Source organism: Sceloporus undulatus, chromosome 1 (genome assembly GCF_019175285.1).
Source record: "Sceloporus undulatus isolate JIND9_A2432 ecotype Alabama chromosome 1, SceUnd_v1.1, whole genome shotgun sequence".
NCBI classification, from domain to species: Eukaryota; Metazoa; Chordata; class Lepidosauria; order Squamata; family Phrynosomatidae; genus Sceloporus; species Sceloporus undulatus.
The window spans coordinates 63,152,514-63,177,808 of NC_056522.1; the positions used below are offsets into that span (position 1 = coordinate 63,152,514).

The 25,295-nt window shown below is 39.8% G+C and overlaps 1 protein-coding gene across 1 annotated transcript in view; it reads right to left on the bottom strand.

Moving 5' to 3' along the window:
• The window catches only part of KIF26B (kinesin family member 26B), a 414,886-nt gene that overhangs the window by 216,266 nt on the left and 173,325 nt on the right, over nucleotides 1-25,295 (bottom strand). Inside the window, 1 exon segment of the mRNA XM_042446725.1 lies at nucleotides 16,491-16,657. Coding sequence (XP_042302659.1) covers nucleotides 16,491-16,657 — 167 coding nt within the window.

Here is a 25,295-nt window from a genome sequence, read left to right on the forward strand (position 1 = left end):
GCTGGCTTCATCCTTGGATTCTGGATTTGCAATTTGGGAAATTTCATTTTCACTGCTAGGGAACTCAAGTGCAATTTCTTGAGCTTGAACAACAAGAGCTCTTCAGCAGAGAATTCGAAGTCCTCAGTCCCTCATCAAATTCAAAATCCCACAATCCTGTAGGATGAATCCATGGCAATTAAAATGGTATCAACTTGCTATAGCTGTATCGCACAGACACACTGTATGACAGGACATGTCAAACAACACAACACTTTACTTCTTAATTTTTGTGTTTTCATTGGAACCTAATGAGCTGTGCAGGCACCTAAGCAAAAAGCTGATTCTTAATTTTGCTATTAGACAAAAACATATCTTGGAGGTCAACTCCCCAAGAAAAAGCCAGGGAAAGGTTAAACAACCAAGACTGGACTCCGTGTTTCAAAGAACAACTCTTGATCATTGAGGTGTTTGATAACAAAAATCATGAGTCCACTTAATCAGGCTCTGACTAGTGGAACTAATCAGAAGATATCTAGATAAGAAAGAGTCCTATTTTGGCCACTGATGAAGGAAGTGGATGTTGAAATGTTCAAATGTTGACTTGTTTACAGGAAAAGTCATTAGTCTTCTACCAGTGAAAAGATTTGTGTCAAATGGACCTTCACATCTATTGTCGCTTTAGTGATATAAACCTGTGTGGATTATGTATTCAATATAGATTACTTACTGTTCATGTGAATTTACTGGAAATTGATATTTTTAATTTATTATACACATGTGTGCACACACATACACATTTATTATTTGCCAACTGTTTTTGTTAATTATCAGTTTTGTGAGGCAGCTTCTATATTTCCTTCCCTCCTTGTCTTGCTCCTTTTAACCATTACATCCTTGTCCTCCCTGATATGATTTAACTTTGCTTAAAAACAGAGCTCATTGTAACTAAACTCTCTTGCTATTTTTTTCATTCTTTTGTCCCATAAAATGTCATTTCAGAAAGGCGTATTTTTCAAAAATCTATCATATTATATCCAGATACTATCTGCTGTTCTTAAGATATCATTATTAGAACTAAAGATCTGATCATTCTGTTTTTGTGGGTTCCTCTATATAAAAAAAAATGGCCTCAGTGTCCATTATTATCTGATTCCTGTTGTTAGCCCCTCTTCTGAATAAATTTTGAAGGGTGAGGTGACACTTGATTAAATCATTTTGATTCAGTGGGTCTGTTGTTGTTGTAATTCCTATTATATTTATATTCTATTTTTCCCCCAAAATGTGGGAACTCAAAGCAGCTCACAGTTTAAAAGAACAATTAACGTTTTTATTTGGGTCTAACTAATAGGTTTCAAGTCTGAACCTAGCTTAACTATGATGCATTCACAAATATAAGTAACACATTGTACATGACAATCCAATGACAATGGAAACAGCTGCTCAGAGGATGGACAGGGGAATGGCGACCAGTAGGGCAGTAACAGCAATGGGGGCAGAGTATATGTTTTTCTGTCTCCAGAACAAAGAACAAAAGGCGGGCATATTCTCTAGAGAATATGGCCAATTAGCCGCAGAAAGTGCCAAGATCCTAGCAAGTCCCAAACACTGGGCCCTGAGGGAAACTTTCCTCAGAGTCGCACACTCTAGAAGAATGTCTAAGAATATCATCTATGCTTTTAGGAACTGATGCTATGCTCCACAGAATGGGGCAGTGCACTTGATTGAGGAGATATGTTCATGTCTTCTTACCTCAGGCAGGAGAACTGCATACACTATTTCTGCTTTGCAACCAGGTGCTAAAATCACCTGTTACCTCCCCAAACCTGAGGAGGTTCCTTTGGACTCTAGACATACATCATTAGGATAGGAGCCAAATGTCACAAAGTATGGTCCATTACTCCACCCCCACAAATCCCTCATCAGCTAAGGCATGACAGCTATTCAGTGCAACGATGCAGTGCTAAAGAAGTAGTTTGGCCTCTGAAGGAGTATAATAAATTGATACAGGCTTTATTAATTTACCCACAATATTTAAATGTTTGATTTTGGATAACACATACAGTCCTAATGACAAGATTTTTACATCTCTGTAAGTATTACAAAAGGAATACAATATAAACCTACATTTGGTAAGCTAAGAAAGGAACTGTTTCCATGAACATCTGGGATGAATGCAACCAACCCTTCCAATGTTTAAACAAAGAGTCAGCACAGTAAGAAAGGAAGATGTCTGTTTCCATTTAGGATATTGTTCCTTCCTTGAAATACTGAATAATGTATTTTTTCTTAATGTGGATGAAGTGGGGTTGTGTTTCTGTGTGCCTTAAAGCTGTTTCTGACTTATAATGATTCTGAACTGAACCTATAATAGGGTTTTCTTATTCTTGGCAAGATTTGTACAGAGGGGGTTTGCCTTTGATTTCCCTCCTGTGGTTAAGAGAGTGTGACTTGTGCACAGTCACCAGTAGGTCTCCAGAGTCACAGTCCAAAGCTCAAACCATTAGACCACACTAGCTTGACAAGTGGGGTAATACAGTTTTTATTTAAAAAATGCTCACAGGTTGAATTCTAGAAATGAATCACCAAGATATTAATGAATTCCACAATATCTACTGATCCCTGAGCAAGGGCTACATGAGCTTGTGGCTGGGAAATCTGTAGAGTTTCTGTTATAGAAATCCAAGGCACAATACTGGGGAAGGTGACCTTTAGAATCATAGCAACATCATATTACTACCTTCATCATAACACATTTAAAACAAAATTGGGCTCAAGGGCTCATCTACACTACACAATTATAGTGCTTTTATTCTGCTTTCCTTTCCTAATCCTATCGAATCCTGAGACTGGCAATGTAGGGAAAGGCTTTTAGAATTCTCAGCCAGAGCTCTACATAACGGTTAAAGTGGAATGAGCATTCCTAGTCCCAGAGGAAGATGAAAGGCCCTCCCTACATCTTAACTGCCTCTAGCCTGGCCCCAGAGGGAGAAAAGAACAGGCAGTATTTGCTGGACTTGGTATCCTTCTCTGCTGCCATTCCATTCTCCTTTTGTGACATGTCTTTTTAGATTGTAAATCTGAGGGCAGGGAACTTCAAATTAGCAATGCGTAAGATGCTTTGAGAGCCTTTATGGTAAAAGAGCAGGATATAAATACTCTAAATAAAATAAAATAATGTGAATGGACCCCTACTTTATATAAGACACAAAACAATTATGAAATTTGTTATTGTTGCATATTTGGTCAAACATGGAAAAGTATACTTGTGCAATTTTCTAAGTCTTTTGCAAAAATAACTGGGTTTGGGTACCCTGCACTTTAATCTGGGTAGGAGAGGGGCACCAGGGAAGTCATAATTATGTTTGACTAGGCCTCTTGAATACCATGAAAGCAGCAATCAGCAGATTTCTAGACCCAGTTCTTCCTGTGTGAAGCCAAAGTTAATATAAACAATACATTATCAATGGCAGGATACAGACCGCTCAAAAGGGTGGTTTCCTGCTGCCCTGGTTTGTTCCGCGAGGGAGCTGCAGCGGCCAAACCATGCTGCTCTGTCACGGAAGAAAAAGAACCCGCAAAAAGTGGGTTCTTCTTGCATTGCGCTTGTGACACTGCAATGCGCCAATGTCACAAGTGCACCGGGACGTGCGGACGCTAGGTGTCCGTCACGTCAAAATGGCAGTGCCCATGTAGACAGGGCACCACCATTTTTCGCTCCCAGTACATACTAGGGTTAGGGAGCGTGTGAATGGTGCGCGCTCCCTAACCCTACTGCCGCCGCTGCCACACTACAAAATGGAGGTATGCATCCTGCCAATATTTACAAAAAGATGAGGAATAAATGCAAACATATTCCAGCATGATTAGTAATGACACTAGTTTATTAAGCACTAACAACAATATGGCCATAAAAGAAAAAATGAAAAAGAAGAAAAAGAAAAAGAATGGAGGTTGCTAATGGTAAAATTAGGTATATGGATCTCCTGAAATCAGCCTGTTAAAAGGTCTTTAAGGCAGAATGGGTCCGATCTCAACAGGTAAAGCATAACTCACAAAAGAGGCAAACCATGTGCAATTCACTATGCAATCCTACACAAGTCTACTTGCAACAAAGTCTTAGTATGGTCAAGAGTGCTCATACTTGCACATGTTGGTACAGGATTTATAAAGTAACGTTGTAAAGAAAAGAAGAATCAGAGGAAGGTAAAAATTATCAATGAGATAAAAGAGAAAGCAAGTAAGAAAGATAGCCAGGGAACAGATGGTATAAAGTTAGTTTAAAAAAATGACAGGACCAGCAAGGTGACCAAATGAAAGTACAGTCCGTCCTCGCCTTACGCGGGGGATCCGTTCCGGATCCCTCCGTGTAAGGCGAATTCCGCCTATGCTCGAGCCCCATTGGAAACAATGGGGCTCGTGCGCAGCGGTGCGGCGGCGCGGGCGCACGCAGGGTGCAACGGGCGCGCACGCCCATTCAATTGAATGGGATGCGCCGCCCCTTCGCCCCGCGCACGCCCCGCGGCTTGAGTGCGTATACTCAAGGCCGTGTATGGCATGCCCGCGTATGGCGCGGGTCCACTGTATATGTGCAGAATATACTTAAAGCCGTTTAATTCCATTCTAGTTGTCAGGTTCCATCCTATAGCATCTTGGGATTTATAGTTTGATCTACTTCAAAATTCTCCACTAGACAACTCTAGTCACTCCCTTGAATCACAGCTCTAAAACAACTCTCCAGCAAACATTTCCAAGTTCCTCTTCTGATTACAAATCTCAAGGTTGCATGGTATGGAATGACAGTTTAAGTAGGATCGAACTACTGTAACTTTGTAGTATGGACACACTCTAAGAGAAAGCAGCAAACGACGAAAGTTATAGGTCAAAAAAATAAGATGATCAGAAGGAATGACAGAAGTATGGTATGGATAAAGTAAAGCAAGGAAAGAATGAGAAAAAATCCACCTGTGGCAAAGGCTGCACGCCCTTTTCAGAAATAATGCTGTCTGACACCACGTTAACTGCCATGGCTCAATGTTATGGAATTTTGGGATTTATAGTTTTGTGAGATATTTAGCTTATTCTGTCAGAGAGCCCTGGTGCCACAATGAACTACAAATCTCAAGATTACATAAAACAGAGCTATGGCAGTTAAAGCATACTGTAGAAATAATGCAGTTTGACACCACTTTTACTGCCATGACTCCATCCTACAAAAACATAGGATGTGTAGTTTTATGAGGTGCCAGCACTCTTTAGCAGAGAAGGCTGAAGACCTAATAAAACTACAAATTCCAGGATGCCACAGGATGGAGCTAGAACACTTAAAGTGATATCAAACCACATTATTTCTACAGTGCAGATGCACCCTTAGAAAAATAAAAAGGCTTAAAGCTAGGTTGCTTAGCAGCAGAAAAAATATGAGATGAAAGAGACAAGGAAGACTAAAGGAATTTGTAACATCTAGCAACAGAAGAGGAAGAAAGAAAAAGTCCAGCTACAGACAATAAAAGTGAGGGTACTGCCCAAATTCAACAAGACTGAAGAGGAAAAATAAGAATTTGTTTTAATAAAATTAAGCTTGAGGTTAAAACAAATGTGCAGTATTATCCAAAACCTTTGGGGGGAGCAGCCATCCCTTAAGCTGTTTGGGAAGCTTTCAAGGCAGAAATTTATTTGTTAAGTAGACCACTAATCCCACTGTTTAACTCTCATGTGAAAGAGCAACTGTTCTAAACCTTTCTGAAAATCGGATACTTTTTGCTTTAGCTGCATCCCACACAACTTGTCTTAGACCATATGGGACTCCTTAATCCTATTGACTCAGGTGCGGTCATCTTATCACACAGGTGAACAAAGTAAACCTCACTGAAGGCCTTTGCCCCCACATTCCCATCCTTTATACTCGCAAAGCTTTGTTGGTTCTGATTTCACCCATTCTCAAACAAACAAATAAATCCACACATATGTGCGAAGTTTTACACAGGACAACTGGCAATTTAGGACTTTCCTAAGACCTGCAAGGTGACTTTGGGCCTAACAGTATGCTCTAAGGAATTTTGCTGATGCTAATGTAAATGCACCATATCATCATGTGCTAGATTTAAACATAAAACATAACAAAAAGACTTGAAAAAATATTAAGCTTATCCCAGTGGGGTGTAATTTTCTTCAGGACACCTCACACAACAGTTGTTCTCAGAGATGTTGCTGCTCAAGATAAATCCTGCCCAAGCCCATCCCCTGGCCATAACACTTCCTCTACACAACAAACTGTTAATTTGTTCCATTCCTATTCCACACTTCATTTTAGGAAATTAGAGAGGGGGGTCATTTTATCCTCATTGGAGTTCTGAGGCAAAGGTTTACTATGGCGCATTACAGACGGGCCCATAGAGGCACCATTGTTACGCGCGAGGGGCTGTGTTTCCTGACACGCCTTGCCCCTTGTGTGTAACAAGTGCATCAAAATGGCGGCGCCACATACAGATGGGTGCCACCATTTTGACGTCGCAGATGCATAGAGTCCAGACGTCACGCGCCGGAAGTGGCACTGCGAGTGCGTGCCTCGCGCACTGCCTACTCCCAAGGCAGCTGGAGTGCACATGGCATGGCTTCAAGCTGTGCCACTGGGTACTTTTTATCACTGCCCCCCCTCCCCGGCATCCCTGCGAAGGTGTCAGAAGCGAACCACCGGTGACTGCCATACTATTGGATGGCTGTCCCTGTGAACATGCATACATTCACATGTGCAGCACTTCACCAGGTCATGGCATTGGAGCAGAGGTTGCCCATGGAGATGACAGCAAGGTTCAATCATGCCCCCCTTCACCCCATGCCCCCTCTTTGACTGTCTGTTTTGTGTATGTTGTTCTTATCTCCATGAGAGGTCTCATGCTTTCGGTTTGGGTATTGCCACCCTCACCGCTTGGGTATGGCACTTCTGTCCCTTTTAAATGTGCTCCTGAGAGGGGGCATTTACATGTACAATCAGAGTTAGGGTTTGGAAAAAGCACCTCTTTAGAGCCGCCCTGGTGTCAGTGTATTTATACATGCATGCGATGGTGCACACTTTCCAGGAAGAAGAGGAAAAATCCAGCTCCTTTTTAGTCCAGCTTTTATACCCATAGCATGGCTTGGGAGTGCTTTCTGGCCAACTTCAAGGTGTGTGTCATCCAAATGTGCCACCTCAAAGCTGGCTGGAAACCTGCTTATTTTGACTGTCTGTTTTCCCCCTTTGAAACAGTGACCTGGAACAGGCACTCATTACATTTCATTCCTGCGTAAGCATTTGAATCCAAATTTATCTTTTATTTTCCCATGTCTTAAGAATTATAGGCTAGCACCAGAAGTGGACAACATGTAGTCTTCCAGAAAGTGTTGGATTGGAACACCATAATCACACACCACTGGCCATGCTACTTAAGGCAATGGGAGTTGCAGACCAGCATCTAGACAGCTACACATCTGGTCTGCCACACATTGCTCAGTCATCTAGATTGATATTTTTTTCTACATATGGAAAAGATGAGGTCATATCACTGGTTCTGCTCCATGCATACATCCATCATCCATACATTGGTCAGAATGTTTGTATAATTTGTATTCCTGATTTTCTCCCAGTTATACAAGCATAAATAATATCTTCCACAGTAGAAGCGCCAGGATCTGTCATCCCTCTGCTGCTATCTCCTCCAATGTCTGCATAAGATGATTGTTGTTTTCATTTGTATTTCTAATTGGACAGTGTCATATTGCTTATGTGCCTTCAATTACAATGTCTCTTGTATTTCTGATTAACTCCGTGAAGTGCCTCCAGGTGAACAAATTGACTGGAATCTAGAGAGCTCCTCTATAAACTGACCGTTTCAAGTCAATACACAAAATGATTTATCACATTAAATTGTGGTATGCTGCAAATCCAGCTCTATGTTTAGACAACATGGCCATTTTACCATTTCCCCTTCTAGCACAGTGTGGTCTTGTTAGAAAGTAAAACCATACTGGACAGACATATATCCCTGAGCCATGCTGAAAGCAGCTACACACATGTTTCACTTTTCTTGACATTACACAGAGGTTTCTGTAGATTTTAATGTGGCCATCCGTTTTACCCACTAATTGCAGGGAGAAAGTTGGTTGAATGAATTGCTGTTTTAAAAAAACACTGGTTCCTTCTGCGGTCTTGTTCACAGTACTCACCAGGCATAGTAAATTTTGGCTGGATTTAAAAAAAACAAACTCACAGCTGTACTTTAACAACTGCCTTATTCAGAAATTATTGTACAGTAATGGGAATCCAGTCATGAAATAAATGATACTTTAGATTTTACAGGTGTATGATAACTGCAGTGTTAAGAGTTTGGTTTTCTTTTTTATGTTTGGCTCATGAATTTCTCAATCTGTGACTATTTATTTATTTATTTATTGATATTTATAGACTGTCTATACCTGATCATTTCAAAAACAATATTTTTTTATTTTTTATTTTTTTATTTTTAGAAAATTGAATCAAAAAGACATAATACCAGGGCTGAATCCTGCATCAGAAGATGTACATATCTCACATACCTATGTCTCCACAGTTATATCTCCTGATACTACCCCCTACCAAAACCCATCATGTAAGCACTGCAGCCCCCGCCCCACGGCCATTTCTATGTCATTGGAGGGGGGGATCCAGTTATTTTCATGCAACTGGACACACTGTAATGCTACAGGGACTTCCAAGGGTCTTCAAGAGGTCCCTGCAAATGACATCCTTGCAGCATCTCTGCTGATCTCTGTACATTCCAACAATCCAAAAACTGGAGAGCTGCAGTACTTACAAGGTGGGTTTGGGGGGAAATCTGGTTGCTGCATACATGGAACAGAATTCCAAACTCTACAAAAATCAAGAAAGTGAGTTGCAATAATGTATATTCAACTTACACCACAGTAATTCACCAACTGGATGCCAGCTGATATTTACACTACTCATGAGAACAGATGGTAGATTGGACTATACAAGGAAGGATTGCAAAAAGATATCTGTCCTCAACATGCATTTAAATCTTCAAATTGCTGGAACACTTTGATATTTTGAGGGATTAGTATTCCAAATTTGGGAGGAGAGTGCCACATACAAACTGAACTTCTTGTCCTGTAATAACAAAAAAATCCTGCAGAATAGTATTTTTCAGTGTGGATATATAATGGCATCAATCCTCCACCCACCCACCCCCATCCAGCATGTCGTAACACAGGGATTATCTATGAATCTTGCTCTTAAGCATGTAAATGGCAATATGAACTGATGTCATGTTTAACTGATCCTTGACCATAAAGACTCTGATCATTAAGGCTCTTAGTTATCATTAACACTGAGAGTAAAAGTGACAAGTGATCCACCATTAAAAGGCAATGCAGGATTTTCCTTTTCTCAAGCACATGTCTCTCTCTCCTATAGATAATCCAGTAACATCCAAATAATGGTGGTTTACAGACTGCCCCTTTGGGGCGGCCTGTACCCGCCCCTTTCCATGATGGATTGGGGCCTCAGCTGCCACAGCGGCAGCCCTGAGGCCCCAATCCACCGCTTTTCCAGGGTGCGGGAAGTGGCAAAAGACCTCTTCCCGTGGCCTGGAAAGGGGTGTCCTTGGAGCTTCAAGCCCCAAGGACACCCCGACAGCAGTGGGGAAAAAGAGAAAGGGGCCACTTGGCCCCTTTCTCTTTTGTGTCACTGGCGCAGCCGTGTAAAGGCTGCGCCAGCAACACAAATGAAGGAAGGAGTTCCATTTGGAGCTCCTTCCTGCACTGCGGAAAGGGCACCACAGGCGCCCTGCCATGGCACCTGGACGTCACGTCCACGCCACCTCATTTGGAGGCGCACGCGGCCTTGACGTCTTAATGGTGGCACTCATGTAGAAAGTGCACCGCCATTTTGTATGTACTATGTACGTACTAGTGTTGGGGGTGTCTGAAAGTGATGCCCCCAGGCAACCCTAGTACGTACGGAGTAAGTACTAGGGTTCCCTTCTGGAAAGGGCCAATGATACCTTTATTGAAAACCAAAATGCACAATTACATGTTGCAAGCTTTCAGAGTCACACTGGCTTCTTCTTCAGGCAAACAGGAGAAAGAAATTGAAGATGTTAGTCATAAGCCTGCATTTTCTGTTTCTGATCTTAGTTCAGATGGTAGGGAGGGCTATCTGCAGGCTGGCACCTCCTACAGATATATTTGTTCAATTTGGAAAGCATTTCTAGCAAACTGAAAATGTGGTATGCTAAATAATCCTGAACTTGAAACAAGTTGGAGTAATATCCCTAGCTTTGGAATGTATGGCAGACATATATTTGCCCTAATTCCTCAATTTTTAATGCATACCGTATATACTCAACTATAAGTAGACCTCATGTATAAGTTGAGGACAGGTTTGAGGGCCAAAATTATGGATTTTGATATGATCCATGGATGAGTCGAGGGTAAAATTTAGGGGCATGCAACAAAGGATGTAATGGATTATATATATGAGTTAAAGTACAGTAATGACATTAACCCATTGATAAGTCGACCCAGGTTTGGGGGGTCAATTTTTTAATTAAAATTTCTAGACTTATACATGAGTATATACAGTAGTTCCATGAACAGAAAACATTCCTATTGAGATTATTTTCCTCATCATGTGAGTACAACAAACTTTTCACTGGGAAGAACACAATTGTGGCAGAGAGACAAAATGTAAACACAACAAATGAAATTACTACAGCTTCTGAAAATAATATAGACATCATCCCTGAATGTAAGTTGCTTCCAACCTGAATACCCCCTCGTTCACACTTCCATTTCTATTATGAGCAAATGTGTGGCTAAAAATACTTTGCGGCTGCCATAAATAAGAGCCACAATATGGCACTGAAAAATCTCAGCTACTCTTCATCTTCATCATCATTATCATCATTGCACCATCCCTAAATTTTTCTGATCATGTGAAATCAACTGAGGGGGATCTACATTCCTCCCAGACACAAAAATAAAGGCATCTTAAACAAATTCTCAAGCAACGGACTGGAACGATACTGTGGTATAATACTTGTTTTCACCATAACAACTACACCTGACTGGCAGAGCTGAGTTTGGAAAAAATTACATTTTCAGACTACAACTACCAGGATCCCAATGTTACACTGCACAGTATCTATACAGATTAGAATTACCCCTCATATTGTACCATCTCTTCAGTTTCCTTTATAATCAAGAATGAAGAAGTCAAGGGGAGGAGACTGAGCAAAAGTAACAAAAATAATAATACTTGTTGTAAGGACAGGATTATCAAAGGTTCTGTCAGAACAATTGATCCTGGCACTCCCTGCCTCTTCTTCCCCAGTTCCTTCCAGAATCTTCCAGTGCTTCTGTTATCATCAATACTTTGTGGGTTACTTGAGTAACAGAACAAAACTTCAAATGATTAGGCAGTTAGTCTCATGGCAGTTGCAAGGCTGAAAGTGGGTTCAAACAGGAAGATTTGGGTGGCACAGTCCATTACCAACTACATTACAAACTACACGAGTAACCATTACCCAGCATATTGGGGGCAATTAGCTTACATGTTGTAAACCACTTAGAAAATGTTTAGTTCAGTATGATGAGGTACAGAAATGTAGCTGCTATTGCTATTTCATTTATTCAATTGTTCGGGGGGGGGGGGGTCTTTCATCACTCCTAGACTAGCCCACACACCAGGAAAGGATGGCTTATTCTTTGGAATGTTCCAAGGCCCCAGTGAATTTAAATTGGTTAAAAGATTCTAGTTCTTAGAATCTGAAACTGAGAAATTGTTCATGAGAAGTGAATGGATTCTGAATGTCATTCTAAAAATATTGTTGTTATAAGGTCTGATTATGATTCTATTCAAGCCAAGAGATGGATATCACATCATAAAGCAAGAATAGGCAACTGATTGCACTCTTGATATTTTCAACACCACCTCCTATCAAACCCATCTAGCATGGCTAGTGATAGGAGTTGCATGGAGTTGCCTAACCTTATCTTAAAAAATGACAAGGAGAAATCCTATCTCCTAATCTATACATGAAATACAGATTTGTCATTATTTAAAGAATGCACAAACTGACATTTCAAGGCTCAAGCCAAGTGTTTGTTATCATGCCAGGCATTGATGAAATCAGTGAAGTTACTCATAAAATGTAAGAACAATTGCCTGATAGTCCTTCCAATCATTTTATACTTAGGATAGAAGGGAATGTTTTATTATTCATTAAGTTGCTTACCATACTGTCCAGCCAGCCTCATGGCTAGCTCACAAACTCTAAACTAAAAGTCTGTGAGCAATTTCAAATCAGCTGCTGCCAACACAATATTCCCAGTTGCCATGAAGGATCAGAAAGCTTAAGCACATGACTAGGCTCATGCCAATGTAAATATCACAGCCAGATTTCTAAGCAACATTTTAACTGGAATTTGACTTCTGCAGTTCTTTGGTTAGAATTGATGGTGGGTGAACCACATGTTATTAGGCAGTTTGATCTAATCTAGCCGTATTTGGAGGGGTCTCATATATGTCAAACCTAGGGGAGATCAAGAATGAAGGATCCAGCCATAACTATTTCCATAACAGTTTTTCCAAGAAATAAATGAACTTAGCAAACAGTCTTTCATTTTCAACATACGTCTCTAATTTAGGGTTATTCTGTTTCCACTTTCCTTTCAGTTTGGAAACATAATGTCCACAACTATAAATAAAATTAAAACCATCTACAAGATTCAGTTTTAAAACATTAAGAAACATAAAAAACATTTTTACTTAGTTATCTTGATAGACATATTTTAAACTATTTTAAGATTAACAAAGTAACTTCATGTTATTGCAGTATACTGAACAGAGATTTTAAAATACCAGTGGGGAATATTAGAAAGATGAAATGGACAAAGTTGAACTGTCATTGTTGGGTGGGATTTCTGAAATTAAAATGAATGTTTTACCTAAAATATTATTTTTGTTTCAGATGATACTGATTTAGTCTAATGATGTAGCATTCAATTCAACAGCTGAATACTCTGAATTTAAAAGTGTATTAAAGGCCAGTCTCTTCTGGCAGGCTTACCCAGATGATTTTTAAATTGTGAATTTTAAATGATAAATTTTAAATGTGGATTGTTTTAATATGTGTATATCTTGTCCTTTTTAAATTGTATACGTGTCCTTTTAAATTGATGTGTATTTTACCTGATGTGTTTTAACTGATGTAGTGTGTCTGTCAATTGTTGCTGTTCTCTGCCTCGATCCATGGGGAAAGGAGGGTAAGAAACAGATATATTATTATTATTATTATTATTATTATTATTATTATTATTATTATTATTTCAAGCAATGGCAGAAAGAAATTTCAGCTTTTATTTCACAAGTTAAAAAACCAAGAGCCAGATTTAAGATACGGCAAATGCAAAGCAAAGAGGAAGTTTTGGCTTGCCAGACTAAAAGTTATATTACTGTGGGCATGAAGGAGCTATCTCTGGTCACTCTGACCATGATTCGTCCAGGACCGTGGCAATCAGATGGTTCACTCTTGAAGGGGGTTGTTGCCACAGTCTCCAACAGGCCACTGGCAGGAGCAGATTAAATTCGCTCATTTTGCCTTGGGCTGCCTTAGGCAACCTCAGATCAACTTCCGACCACTTTGAGAGCATGTGTCATCTACACACCACACCCCTAAAGTTGCTACTTTTGAATTGAGTGCAGTCACATTGTGTGAACTGAGGAGGTGATATATTAGTTATATTTTGGCCCAATTTAAGAAGGACTTGAAGACCTTCTTATTCCAGCAAGCATTTCCCCCATAAAAATTCCTAAGGGCTTCCCTCCTCTTCCGTGGCCATGAGGATGGGCTAATGGGGTTTTAGCTGTTTTAGCTGTTTTATTTTTATTGTATAATTGTATGGTGTGGTTTGTTTTTAATCTATTGTATGTATAAGGAAGGCGCGGTATATAAATAAAACTTTTATTATTATTATTATTTATGTATAATGTATGTAAACCGCCCTGATCTGGGAAAGGTGCGGTATATAAATAAAACTTTTATTATTATTATTATATTTTGAATGTTGGCATGCCACTGAGGAAGACGATAGTCGAAACGTGTCTGGCCTTGAGTTTTTAATACTATAGCAGTTTATTTTCTACATTTGCATAATTTTAAAGGGGTTTGTTTGTACCCGTTTTTGATATTTTACTGGCTTTTTTCTTCCAGGGTTTAGTTACTCTGGCTTTGAATTTTGAAATTTTTAATATCATTATATATTCACTCTTTGCATTTGCAGACTTCTCAGTGGGGTATTTATACCCTTTTAGAAATAATATTGGGTTTTTTGCTCCAGGGTTCAGTTATTCTTCAATTTATCCTGGCTATTTACATTTTTTGTTAGAACCCTTTGGTTTGTAAAAAGTAGTAGTAAAACTTTATTTATATACTGTTTTTCCAGCAGATCAAAGCGGTTTACAGAAGTTTGGTTTGTTTCAGGCCTATGTCTGCTGTCTAGTATGACTGAAGAATTGGATAACATTGAAAAATGAAAGTCTGCTGCAATTGGAGGCTTCTGATCTGAGATTTGGTTGGCATGAATGGCTTTCGTACGATAAAGCTAAAGTGGACAGAGAATTAATAAGCTTTATGTGAGGAGATCTTTATTGAGAATTTGGAACAGATTTGAAGCTTATTTTTATTCTAAAACCTTTTGGAACTCACCAGAAGAAGCATTATATAGAAAATAGACTTTTTAAAAGGATAAATGGGTTGCATACAAGGAGTTGTTATTATTATTGAGAAATAGACAATATAGAATAGAATCTAGAGAAGAATTGGAAATAGAAAGATATATATTTAATTGATTTTCTATAGATAACTTATTGACAGATTTATGATTTTGAAATGATCGAGTCAGAATTTGTTTGTCTGTGCCTTCATGTTTGTCAACATATGAATTTAATAGGATATTCTTAGGCAAGGAATACTCAGAGGTGGTTTTGCCAGCTCCGAAATATAGTCTACAACACCTGGTATTTGTTGGTGATCTCCCATTCAGTACAAACTAGGGCTGATCCTGCTTAGCTTCCCAGATCAGATGGCATCTGGTGTCTTTAGAGTATTTAGACCATCCTGATAAGTAAGAAGACCAGCACTACAGTGGTACCCCGGGTTACGAATTTAATTCGTTCCGCGCCGCCGTTCGTAACCCGAAAGATTTCGCAACCCGAAAAAAGGCTTTCCGCTAGCGCTGGAAAGCCGCGGCTTTTAAATTTCGTGCCAAAAAGCGCCGAAACACACCAAAAAAAATTTCGTAACCCGAAAAAAACATCGTAACCCAGAACAGTTTTTTCCTATCTATTTTTTTCGTATCCCGGAAATTTCGTAACGCGATCAATTCGTATCCCGGGGTACCACTGTATATTGGGCAGAGAGAAGTAACTGCATCAAGGCAGTAGATGCTAAGATTGGTGGTAAAAGTAATGTTTTCTTTAGCTGTTCCTCCTGCATCCCCGCATCCCACCCCAGCTATTCCCATCGTGAGGAAAACAGAACTGCACTCACCAGCATGCCTTTTCTGGGTTCCTTAACCTGCCAGCAACTCAGATGCTAAGGCAAATACCATCAGTTTTTACTACTCAATTGGCTTTCATACAAGGAATATGAATGTGGGACTCTTAATGAACCCAGTGTAGAATACAGCATGTAGAAGAAACACTATTCAGGTTGCTTTGAATAACAGTCCATCCAAACTAGATGGTACCACATGGGCATCATTCATTTTCCTTAAGAAATGTCAAGGAACTGATGAAATAAATATCAACTTTGCCCACACTTATTAAAATGACACTGAGGCATTACCCACACATGGAGCAGAATAAGGTGTTAGAGTGAACTGCAGCTTACAGGTGAAGAGTGCTATCTTTTTCATAAAAGTATTGTTTTAAAAAACTTCATAAATTAATTAGAACATCAAAGAGAAAGTTTCTAACCCATTGCCTGATGTGATAATACATTCTCATAGGATGCTAGTGTCTGTGTGTGTGTGTGCTTTTTTTTTTAAACATTGGGAAACTTCAAAAAATCTTGATTCACCCACTAGCTGCTTAAGAGTATACAAACCATTCCATCTGTCCTCACAGACCTCTACCAAGTTCCTTCCATCTACCTTCCTGCTGCCTATGTGGACTGATCTCCATTTTAGCTGTCAAGGAACTTCTAAACATGAGCAGTTTGCATAGGTTTCCAGAGTTCCAACTAAACACATGGAGACAGATTATACTCCAAATCAGCAAAACCAAAAACCTCCAAACAATATATGGTTGTTATTACCTTATGAAAATCCAATACTTACAGGACACAACTTCAGCATGTAGCATTGATCACATTATCACCTCCTTTTCTCAACCATTTTTATCTGCATTTATTCTAGATCTATTTCTCTACTCTTCCAGGCAAACCAGAGGTATACAGAACAGCCAAACGTACCTGGCAAAAAAGGAAGCTGCCACTGAGGTGCCTGTTGATGGGTTACTGGCAACACAGGTGCTTTGGGAGGCAGGGATGCTACACAAGGAAGGCTTATCTGCATTGTAGCGGTTCAGCACAGCTTCACTTAGTCCCTCTCGGCCCGTCTCAGTTATCAACTGTGAAATCTAAAGGAAAAAAAGAAGAAATAACAAGATCATTGGGTGCCATTTCACCCCACCACAATGTTGGTTGGGGGGGAGTATTGCAGATAGCATGCTTTTACAACCTTTTAAACACATTTACTACCACTCTCCAATGCTATTTGGAAGCACTTTAGCTAGGACTTCACCTCATTTTCATTAAATGTAATGAGCTAAAATAACCTCCTGACATTATAAGTTTCCATTATGGCTTTGGTGTTTCTTCTGTCTGGAGGAGAAAATGTAAAGCATTACCATTGCTCCATTTGAGCACAGTGGGGGGGGGGGGGGACTCAGATACATTAGTTAAAGCCTATTTATTAAAAGGAACCTTTTCACAAGTTTTTGTGAGTACTACAATGTCAAGATGTGCTTCATGCAAGTTGAAATGATGACTAGGAAGAATGCTAAGCAGATCAATGTCTTCTGAGCATTACAGGTATGTACTTAGAGCAGGGCATTAGTGTGTACAGTACTTCACATACTGTTCACAGTAATTTCCTATAGAGTTGAAGGAACAGTATAAGAAGAGCTTTATTACAGTGGGCCCTTGGTATCCACTGGGGCTTGGTTCTAGGACCCTCCATGGATACCAAAATAAGTGGATGCTCAAGTCCCATCATATAAAATAGCATAGTAAAATTGTGTTCTTATATAAAATAGCAAAATCAAGGTTTGCTATTTGAAATGTATACTTTTTGGAATATTTTCAAGCTGTGGATAGATGAATCCGTGGATAAAGAATCCACAGATATGGAGGGCTGACTGTATATAAACATGCAGCTAGTGAAATATATCCTTTTTGTGTGTATTGAATGGCACTGCCACATCTGACACATTTGCATCTTTGCTTTCCCACCCTTGTGTCTAATAATTGCAGTTGTTTACAATGTTGTGTTTATTCAGGATTCATTCACACTACAGAAATAAACCAGTGTGGGACCGGTTTATTTCTGTGAAGTTCACACTCACCCAGACCACAATCAGTGCAGTTTGGGGGGAGGGGGGGGAGAAACCCTACTCAAACTGGTGCATTTGGCACCAGATCCCTTAGCAGTTCTTTTTTAAAGAACTACAACGATCCAAATGTTCAATGGTGAGAGCAAGCTATCAGATCAATTTGGATCCCATGCGACCCCCCCAAGTGCACTCCTCCCTCCTCCTCCCTCCTCTCCCACTGCCGCTGCAACACTTTTCTCCTTCATCTTCCTTCCTCTTCCTCCTCCTGTGCTATGAACATTTAGAAGGGAACACCATAATCACAAAAAGAAAACATGGGTTTCTGAGAAACAAATTGTGCCAGACTAATCTTATCTCTATTTTTGATAAAATTACCAGCTTGGTAGATCAAAGTAATGCTGTCAACATCACAAACAGTGGACCCTTGTTATCCGCTGGGGTTTGGTTCTAGGACCCCCCCCCCCCCCCCGTGGATAACAAAATCCGTGGATGCTCAAGTCCTATTAAATATAATGGCATAACAAAATGGTGTCCCTTATAAAAAATGGAAAATCAAGGTTTGATATTTGAAATTTATACTTTTTTTGAACATTTTCGAATCCGTGTATAAAAAATCAGTGTATAAGAAGGGACGACTATATCTTGATTTCAGTAAGGCCTTTGACAAGGTCTCCCATGATATCTTGCAAACAAATTAATAAAATGTGGGGTAGACAATATGGCTGTCAGGTGGATTTGTAATTGGTTAACTGGCCAAACCTGAAGGGTGCTCAGCAGTGGCTCCTCTTCATCCTGGAGAGAAGTGACTAGTGGGGTCCCACAGGGTTCTGTCCTGGGTCCAGTGATATTCAACATCTTTATCAATGACTTGGATGAAAGAATAGAGGGCATGCTTATCAAATTTGCAGAAAAATGAAATGCATAGATATAGAATGAGGGACTCCTGGCTGAATGATACTACGTGTGAAAGGGATCTAGAAGTCCTAGTAGACCACAAGTTGAACATGAGCCAGCAGTGTGATGAGGCAGCTAAAAAGGCTAATGTGATTCTAGGCTGCATCAACAGAAGTATAATGTCTAGATCAATGGAGTTAATAGCGCTACACTATTCTGCTTTGGTCAGGCCTTAACTGGAATATTGTGTCCAGTTCAGAGCACCACAATTCAAAAAAGGATGTTGACAAGCTGGAGTGTATCCAAAGGAGGGTGACTAAAATGGTGAAGGGTCTGGAAACCATGTCCTATGAGGAATGACTTAGGGAGCTGGGGATGTTTAGCCTGGAGAAGAGAATGTGAAGAGGTGATATGATAGCCAAGTATTTGAAGCGGTGTCATATTGAGGATGGAGCAAACTTGCTCTCTGCTGCTCCAGAGAACAGGACCCGAAACAATGGATGCAAGCTACAGGAAAAGAGATTTCACCTAAACATTAGGAGGAACTTTCTGACAGTAAGAGCTGTTCAACAGTGGAACACACTCCCTCGGAGAGTGGTGCAGTCTCCTTCTTTGGCGGCTTTTAAACAGAGGCTGGATGCCCATCTGTCAAGGATGCTTTGATTGTAAGTTCCAGCACAGCCGGGGTTTGGACTGGATGGCCCTTGGGGGTCTCTTCCAACTCTTTGATTGTATGATATAATGTGGAAAAACTGTCAGTCTCTAACAGACTCATTTCTAGGAGAGAAGATGTTGACATCACCATTTTAAGTCCACCTATAACTATTTCTGTGACTTCTGGTTAGCAAACTAGTTCTTTCCATGATCCTAAACATATTTACTTACAAAAGCATCACCTTGACATCAGTGAACTGCATTTATGAGTAAACAGTCAGAACAATGGTAACATCTGGCTGTCAAACTCTAAGCGCTTCCATATGTGCCCTACATATATATCTTCCTCTGCCAAAAAAAAAAATTAAAAAAAGCAAAGCACTGTTGGACTATTTTATATACATCTGCATCAGTCATGGGCAACTTGTAACAAGCTGAAGGCAGCTTCCCAGCTAAGATTGGAAGTTCACCATAGTCTGGCTAATCTTCCTGGGGGTTTTTTCTGCCTTGCTGGGACTGCTCCCCTACAACAAGGTATCAAGCACCTGGCAAAACAAAATACTTGGCTGGTGGGCCATGTTCAGCTTGGAAGATCATAAATTGTACAGCTCTATTCTTCATGCCACTCCACACACTAGAATCTGCTGAACAACCTGAACAACAATTTCCTCCTCTTGAAGAAAGAAACAAGAGTCCTAGGAATGATTTGGTGTGACACTTATCCTGCTTCATTACCCTTATCTCATTTAACCAAGACATAGGCCACTATCAAATAACGAATTAGTACAAATGCTAAGATGTTACAGGCTCTCATTGATAAGTCAAACTACAAACAAACTGATTTAGCTCTCTTAAAGTCTAAAGTGTCACAAAACATGCTCTTAGCAAGGTTTTCCATAGTTTAGCAAAATGATATGCTTAAACTTCTATTCAAGATAATATTCCTCAGGAGGCTATTACATATGAATTACTAGTACTGCTCCTGCTACTACCTATATTTTAATTAACATATAGTATGAAGTAGGGAAAATTTAAAAATCATATTTTTACACTGTAAGCTACATACATTTGCACTGTGAACATTAATGTTCACCATAGCAATAGAGTTACTTTTAAAGACTTCTAGAGAGGATTAAGCTGAGAAATTTTGGAGCCAATTTAACAAGAAATATGGTTTTCACTCTCTGGTCAGGTGTGATGTCAAGAAATATCTTACAGTGGAAGAACGAAGTATTCTAGAACACCTATTTATGACCCTTCAGAGGTAGCCATGTTGTCCTTAAGAGAAACACAACAAAATCCAAAATTCAGCCTGTGGGAATATCAGAATGACTTCTTTGATACAAAAATACATTGCACTAGCTTTCAAAGGTTCACAGGCTTCTTTATCAAGCAAAAGAGGATAAAATAGCATTAAGGGGATGAAAGTAACAATACTGTGCTTGTAGCATCCATGTTTCAGATGCTATAGATAGAAACTATTAAATGATGAAAAATGGCAGTAAGCTGACTGGGAACAAAAGCAAGAAAACAGAGTTTTTTTTGGCTTTTCCATTTGAATTCATAATGCATCATTCTCTGAGAACTGTGCTGATGGAATGCATTTACTCTCTTGGGACACTGTAAATGTCCCAAGAGAGTAACACCAATGTGCAACTAAGTAACACCAATGAATGCCAAAAGGAAAAGAATAACAAGGAAAAAATGAAATTTTTAATATTTAATGCAATAAAGAATCTACCTCCCTTAGATCTCCATGACAACACATTTCTGCAAATTACTTTGAAAACTTTGCACTCCTATTTCATTCTAATCCAAGAAGAAGAAATACTGTATGCCTATATTCTTCCCTCACACTGGAGAAGATAAATAACAAGAAAATGCACACAACTCTCCTTGAACAGACTTTTTCCAAAAGAACTTCTCAGCCTTCTGCTATAACTCTGACAACAAGCTTTCGTTTAAAAAGAGAGATCTGACAAATTCTTTTCCAACCATGTGTTCTGCCACCAAGCTTATTCTTTGAGTGAGCAAAGATTTAGGATGGGTTAATGGGATAAATTTTTAAAAGGATCTTTGTATAGATATTGGCAGCATATCACTGCCAGTTCAGCTGTAACAGACACAATATACCGCTGTCTTCCATGTTGTATCCCCCCCAAAATTTAAAATAATAATAAATTGAGGGAACAGGGACAACACATATGTTTCTCTCCAATTTCCCTTCTTTGTTCTGTCTTAAGAAGCGTAAGGACCAAATAGCATCTCCCCACCTCTTCTTTTTCAGCTTGACAATAGCAGTCACTGAAAATTGCTCTCTCTTGAGGTCCTGCAGGCTGGCTGAATGAAATGAAGGTATTGAGGACCCTTCCAAATGGTTCTACCAGAAAAATAACTGGCAGTTGGGTTTTTCTTCACATAATGTTATTCACATGCACCAACAGTAAGTAATAACAATGCATAATAGCCCCAGTGGCTGGAAATATACTTAATATTATTTATTCCCAGCCTATGATTCAGCTTGGGTTCTGCCATAGCCTGCCTTTGAGATAATGTCCGTACCTCTTCCTCTCATCTGAAGCAGTTTGCCCATGCAATAAAAGAGTCACTATCACAGCACCCCCATGTGGCTACGTTTAGGTATTTTGCCATGAAAAGCTTTCTTAGGGGGGACACTGACATCATGTTTTCAAGATTTTCTCTGATGACAATGATGTCTCGAAACTATTTTTAAAAAACAACAGTTTCATTTTATGACTGCTAATAAACACATCAGTACTGTAATCATATTTGTATTCAGTCAGACGACTGTTGTTATGTTTCTGCTTTGAATTCTTGAATGTTTTTCTTTGGTGCTCACAGTACTTTATGGACATAATCTCAGTAATCTTTAAAACAATCTTGTATTGTTAGGCTAGGATTACTGTCATAATATTAGCGACACTAGATTGAGACTGGGAATTTGTTAGTGGCTTGCCAAAGTCATGGATAGGGAATATGTGTCACCCTCTAGACTGCTTAGGGGAGCTGGTAGCATCTGCAAGTCAATAACATCTGGAAGGCCATCTGTTCCCCATCCCTGGCCCAAATGGTTCACAGCTCAGCTCAATATGAATTTAATGCACAACCTGTTGTTGTTGTTGTGTGCCTTATACTGTGGACGTCAGAGCCACAACTATATGCCTTAATTATATGGTTTTAACAAATCTACTGCATTATTCTGCCTTTTAGAAACCTTGTCCTAAACTATACATGATGCTAGGAGATGTCCAATAGTGCAATAGTAGTGCAAACTTTGGCTTATTCTCCAACCATCCAACTCCACACTTGTAGCTATCCTAGAAGTTTGTGGTTGGCATGCCAGCCTTCCAGAACAGACTTTGAGCTATGCTTCCTTCTTGCCATCAACAGAAAATCTAATTCTGGAAGCTATCTTCTGGTCCTATAGCTGTAAGATGGGGAGAAAACATAGATGTGAACATTAGCTTCTGGATTGCCCTATAAATGGACTGCAGATGCTTCCCATGTGCTATAGTGCTAAAATGAACCAATGACTATTACAAATAAGTGCTTTTGTGGGTTTTTTAAACCCAGCAATTCAGTGTACACTTGCTGCTGAACACACTAAGATAAAAAATTTAAAAATCCTATTTTCACATTGCACATGCTTTTGCTTGGACAAAACAGAACATTTGGGATAAACAGTGCAGTCTAGTCAGTTTCAAAAGTCCATTAATGACTGAAGTGTAGAAATAAACAAGGAATTATTCAATTGTGTTCTGTTGTGTACGGTAACTGAATGTAAATTTGTATTGCAGTCTTTCAGAAGAAATGTATGTGTTAAGAAACAGATGTACTCATAGCCACTAAAGCAATAAGTCTAGTTGCCAAGAAAGTATTGACACAAAAACTGTCTCACTCAATGAGCACAGTATTTTAATAATTAAGTTTTATGATCTCCTGAAATACACAAGTGGGCCTGGAAAAAAATGGTCCATGCTTTTAAACAGGACATTTCCTTTTAAAAATATAAGCATACCATGCTTAACTACGGCAGAGTACAGACCACCCAAAAAGGGCGGTCTCCTGGCACCTGGTTTTGGTCTGCAGGGAAGCCGTAGCCTTCAGATCGCAGGACTTCCCCACGAACCAAAAAGAACCCGCAAAAAGCGGGTTTTTCTTACGGTGAGATTGTGATGCTGCAGTGCGCCAATGGCATACCCACGACATCATAATGGCTACGCGTCCAGCACATAATGGCTACGCGTCCAGCACATAACAATGGCAGCGCCCATCTGTAGTTGACGCGCTCGTCACATGTGAGGGGCAAGGGGCATCTAGAAGTGCATTTTCAAACCGTGGATGCTTGAATCCATGTATTTAAAAATCTGTGTATAAGAAGGGCCAATTTAAATCCTCTTTCATGTCACCATGAAGAATATATAATACAAAAAGGTAAAGGTAAAAGTAAAGGTAGTCTCTTGTCATGAATGCCTAGTTGTAACCAACTGTAGGGGGCGGTGCTCATCTTCATTACTAAGTGAAAGAGACAGTGTTGTCCGAGGACCACTCTGGTGGTCATGTGGCCAGCATGACTGCATCGAACGCTGTTAACTTCCCACAGAAGTGGTACCTATTTATCTACTTGCATTTGCATGCTTTCAAACTGCTGGGTTTGCAGAAGCTTGGACTAGTGACAGGAGCTCACCCCATCATGCAGCACTCAGGCCTCGAACTGCCAACCTTCTGATCACCAGAACTGGCATCTTAACCACTAAGCCACCACATATATAACATATAATGCACATATAATATACATAAAGCACATATATTAAAATGCAGAGCCAGCATGGTTTAGTAGTCTGAGTGTTGGCCTATGACTCTGGAGACCAGGGTTCGATTCCCCATTTGACCATGAAACTTACTGGATGACTTAGGGGAAGGCACATCCTTTCTGCCTCAGGGGAAGGCAATGGCATACCTTCTCTGAAGAAAGCTTGACAAGTAAACCCCAAGAAAACCCCTTATGGCCTTGGGGTCGCTATAAGTCAGAAATGACTTGAAGGCACACAACACACATTGCTCTTTTATCAAATTACAATATGCATTCACTTCAGTGATACTTTTAACACTTTTTATTTTTAAAAAAAACAGCTGTGAAATGGATTAACACTGAATTAAAACAATGGTTTAAGAAATTAACAGGAAGATGAAGAAATAGTGACACTTGCAAAGGTGATCCTGTGTAATGAGCTGTGATAGGTTCAGCAGCCTGATAACATCACTTCCCTTGTCAAAGTCTTTAAAAGATGGAAGCACAAAATTCTATGCCTGTGGAAACTTCACTAGTGTTCTGAAGGGGAAACCAAGGGAAGGAAACCTTGGAAAAATACTTTTATGGATCATAACTCCCAAATCTTCCAACCAACATGACCCAGAAGGTAATTCAGGGAGTTATCAAAAGAAGAGGAGGAGGAGGAGCTACTTTTATACGCTCTAAAAAGAACACTGGGGGGGGGGGTATCGTGGTAACATCATGATAATGTCCAGTATAATGTGTACAAGTGAAGCAAACATTCACTCATGAAGAAATTACCCCTAAAGAAATTTGATATATGATATTTTTTCATATCTTGGGATTTAAATCCTTAACTGTTTCCATGTTTTCATGTCACTCCCTATGAAAATAGCAGTAATTTCTGCATTGATATATACCCAAAGCAAAATCCTATTTGAAGCCAGCAGAGTGAAAAGTCTCACTAGCAAAGCATAGCATATAGGATCAGCCAGAATTGGAGATACAAGGCGTTCAGCCAACATGGCAAATAGTGCTGGCACGCCACAGTGGCAGGTCATAGGAGGGGTGGAACTCTCCTCAGGCATCCAGTCAGAGCTCTACCAGCATGTCAGCTGGGCTTGTTGTGCCCCCAGGCTCTTCAAAAAGGCCAGGAATTGCTGGCACAAGGAGAGCTGAAATGCCTTACTCCATGAGTGAGGGCAATTTACAACTGCTGGAGCCACCAGTGTTGCATTAGCATTGTGCTCCAACAGTAACCAGGTGCTGGTTGTCTTAATTGTTTATACTTGCATAATATCAGGACCAAATCCAAGAAGT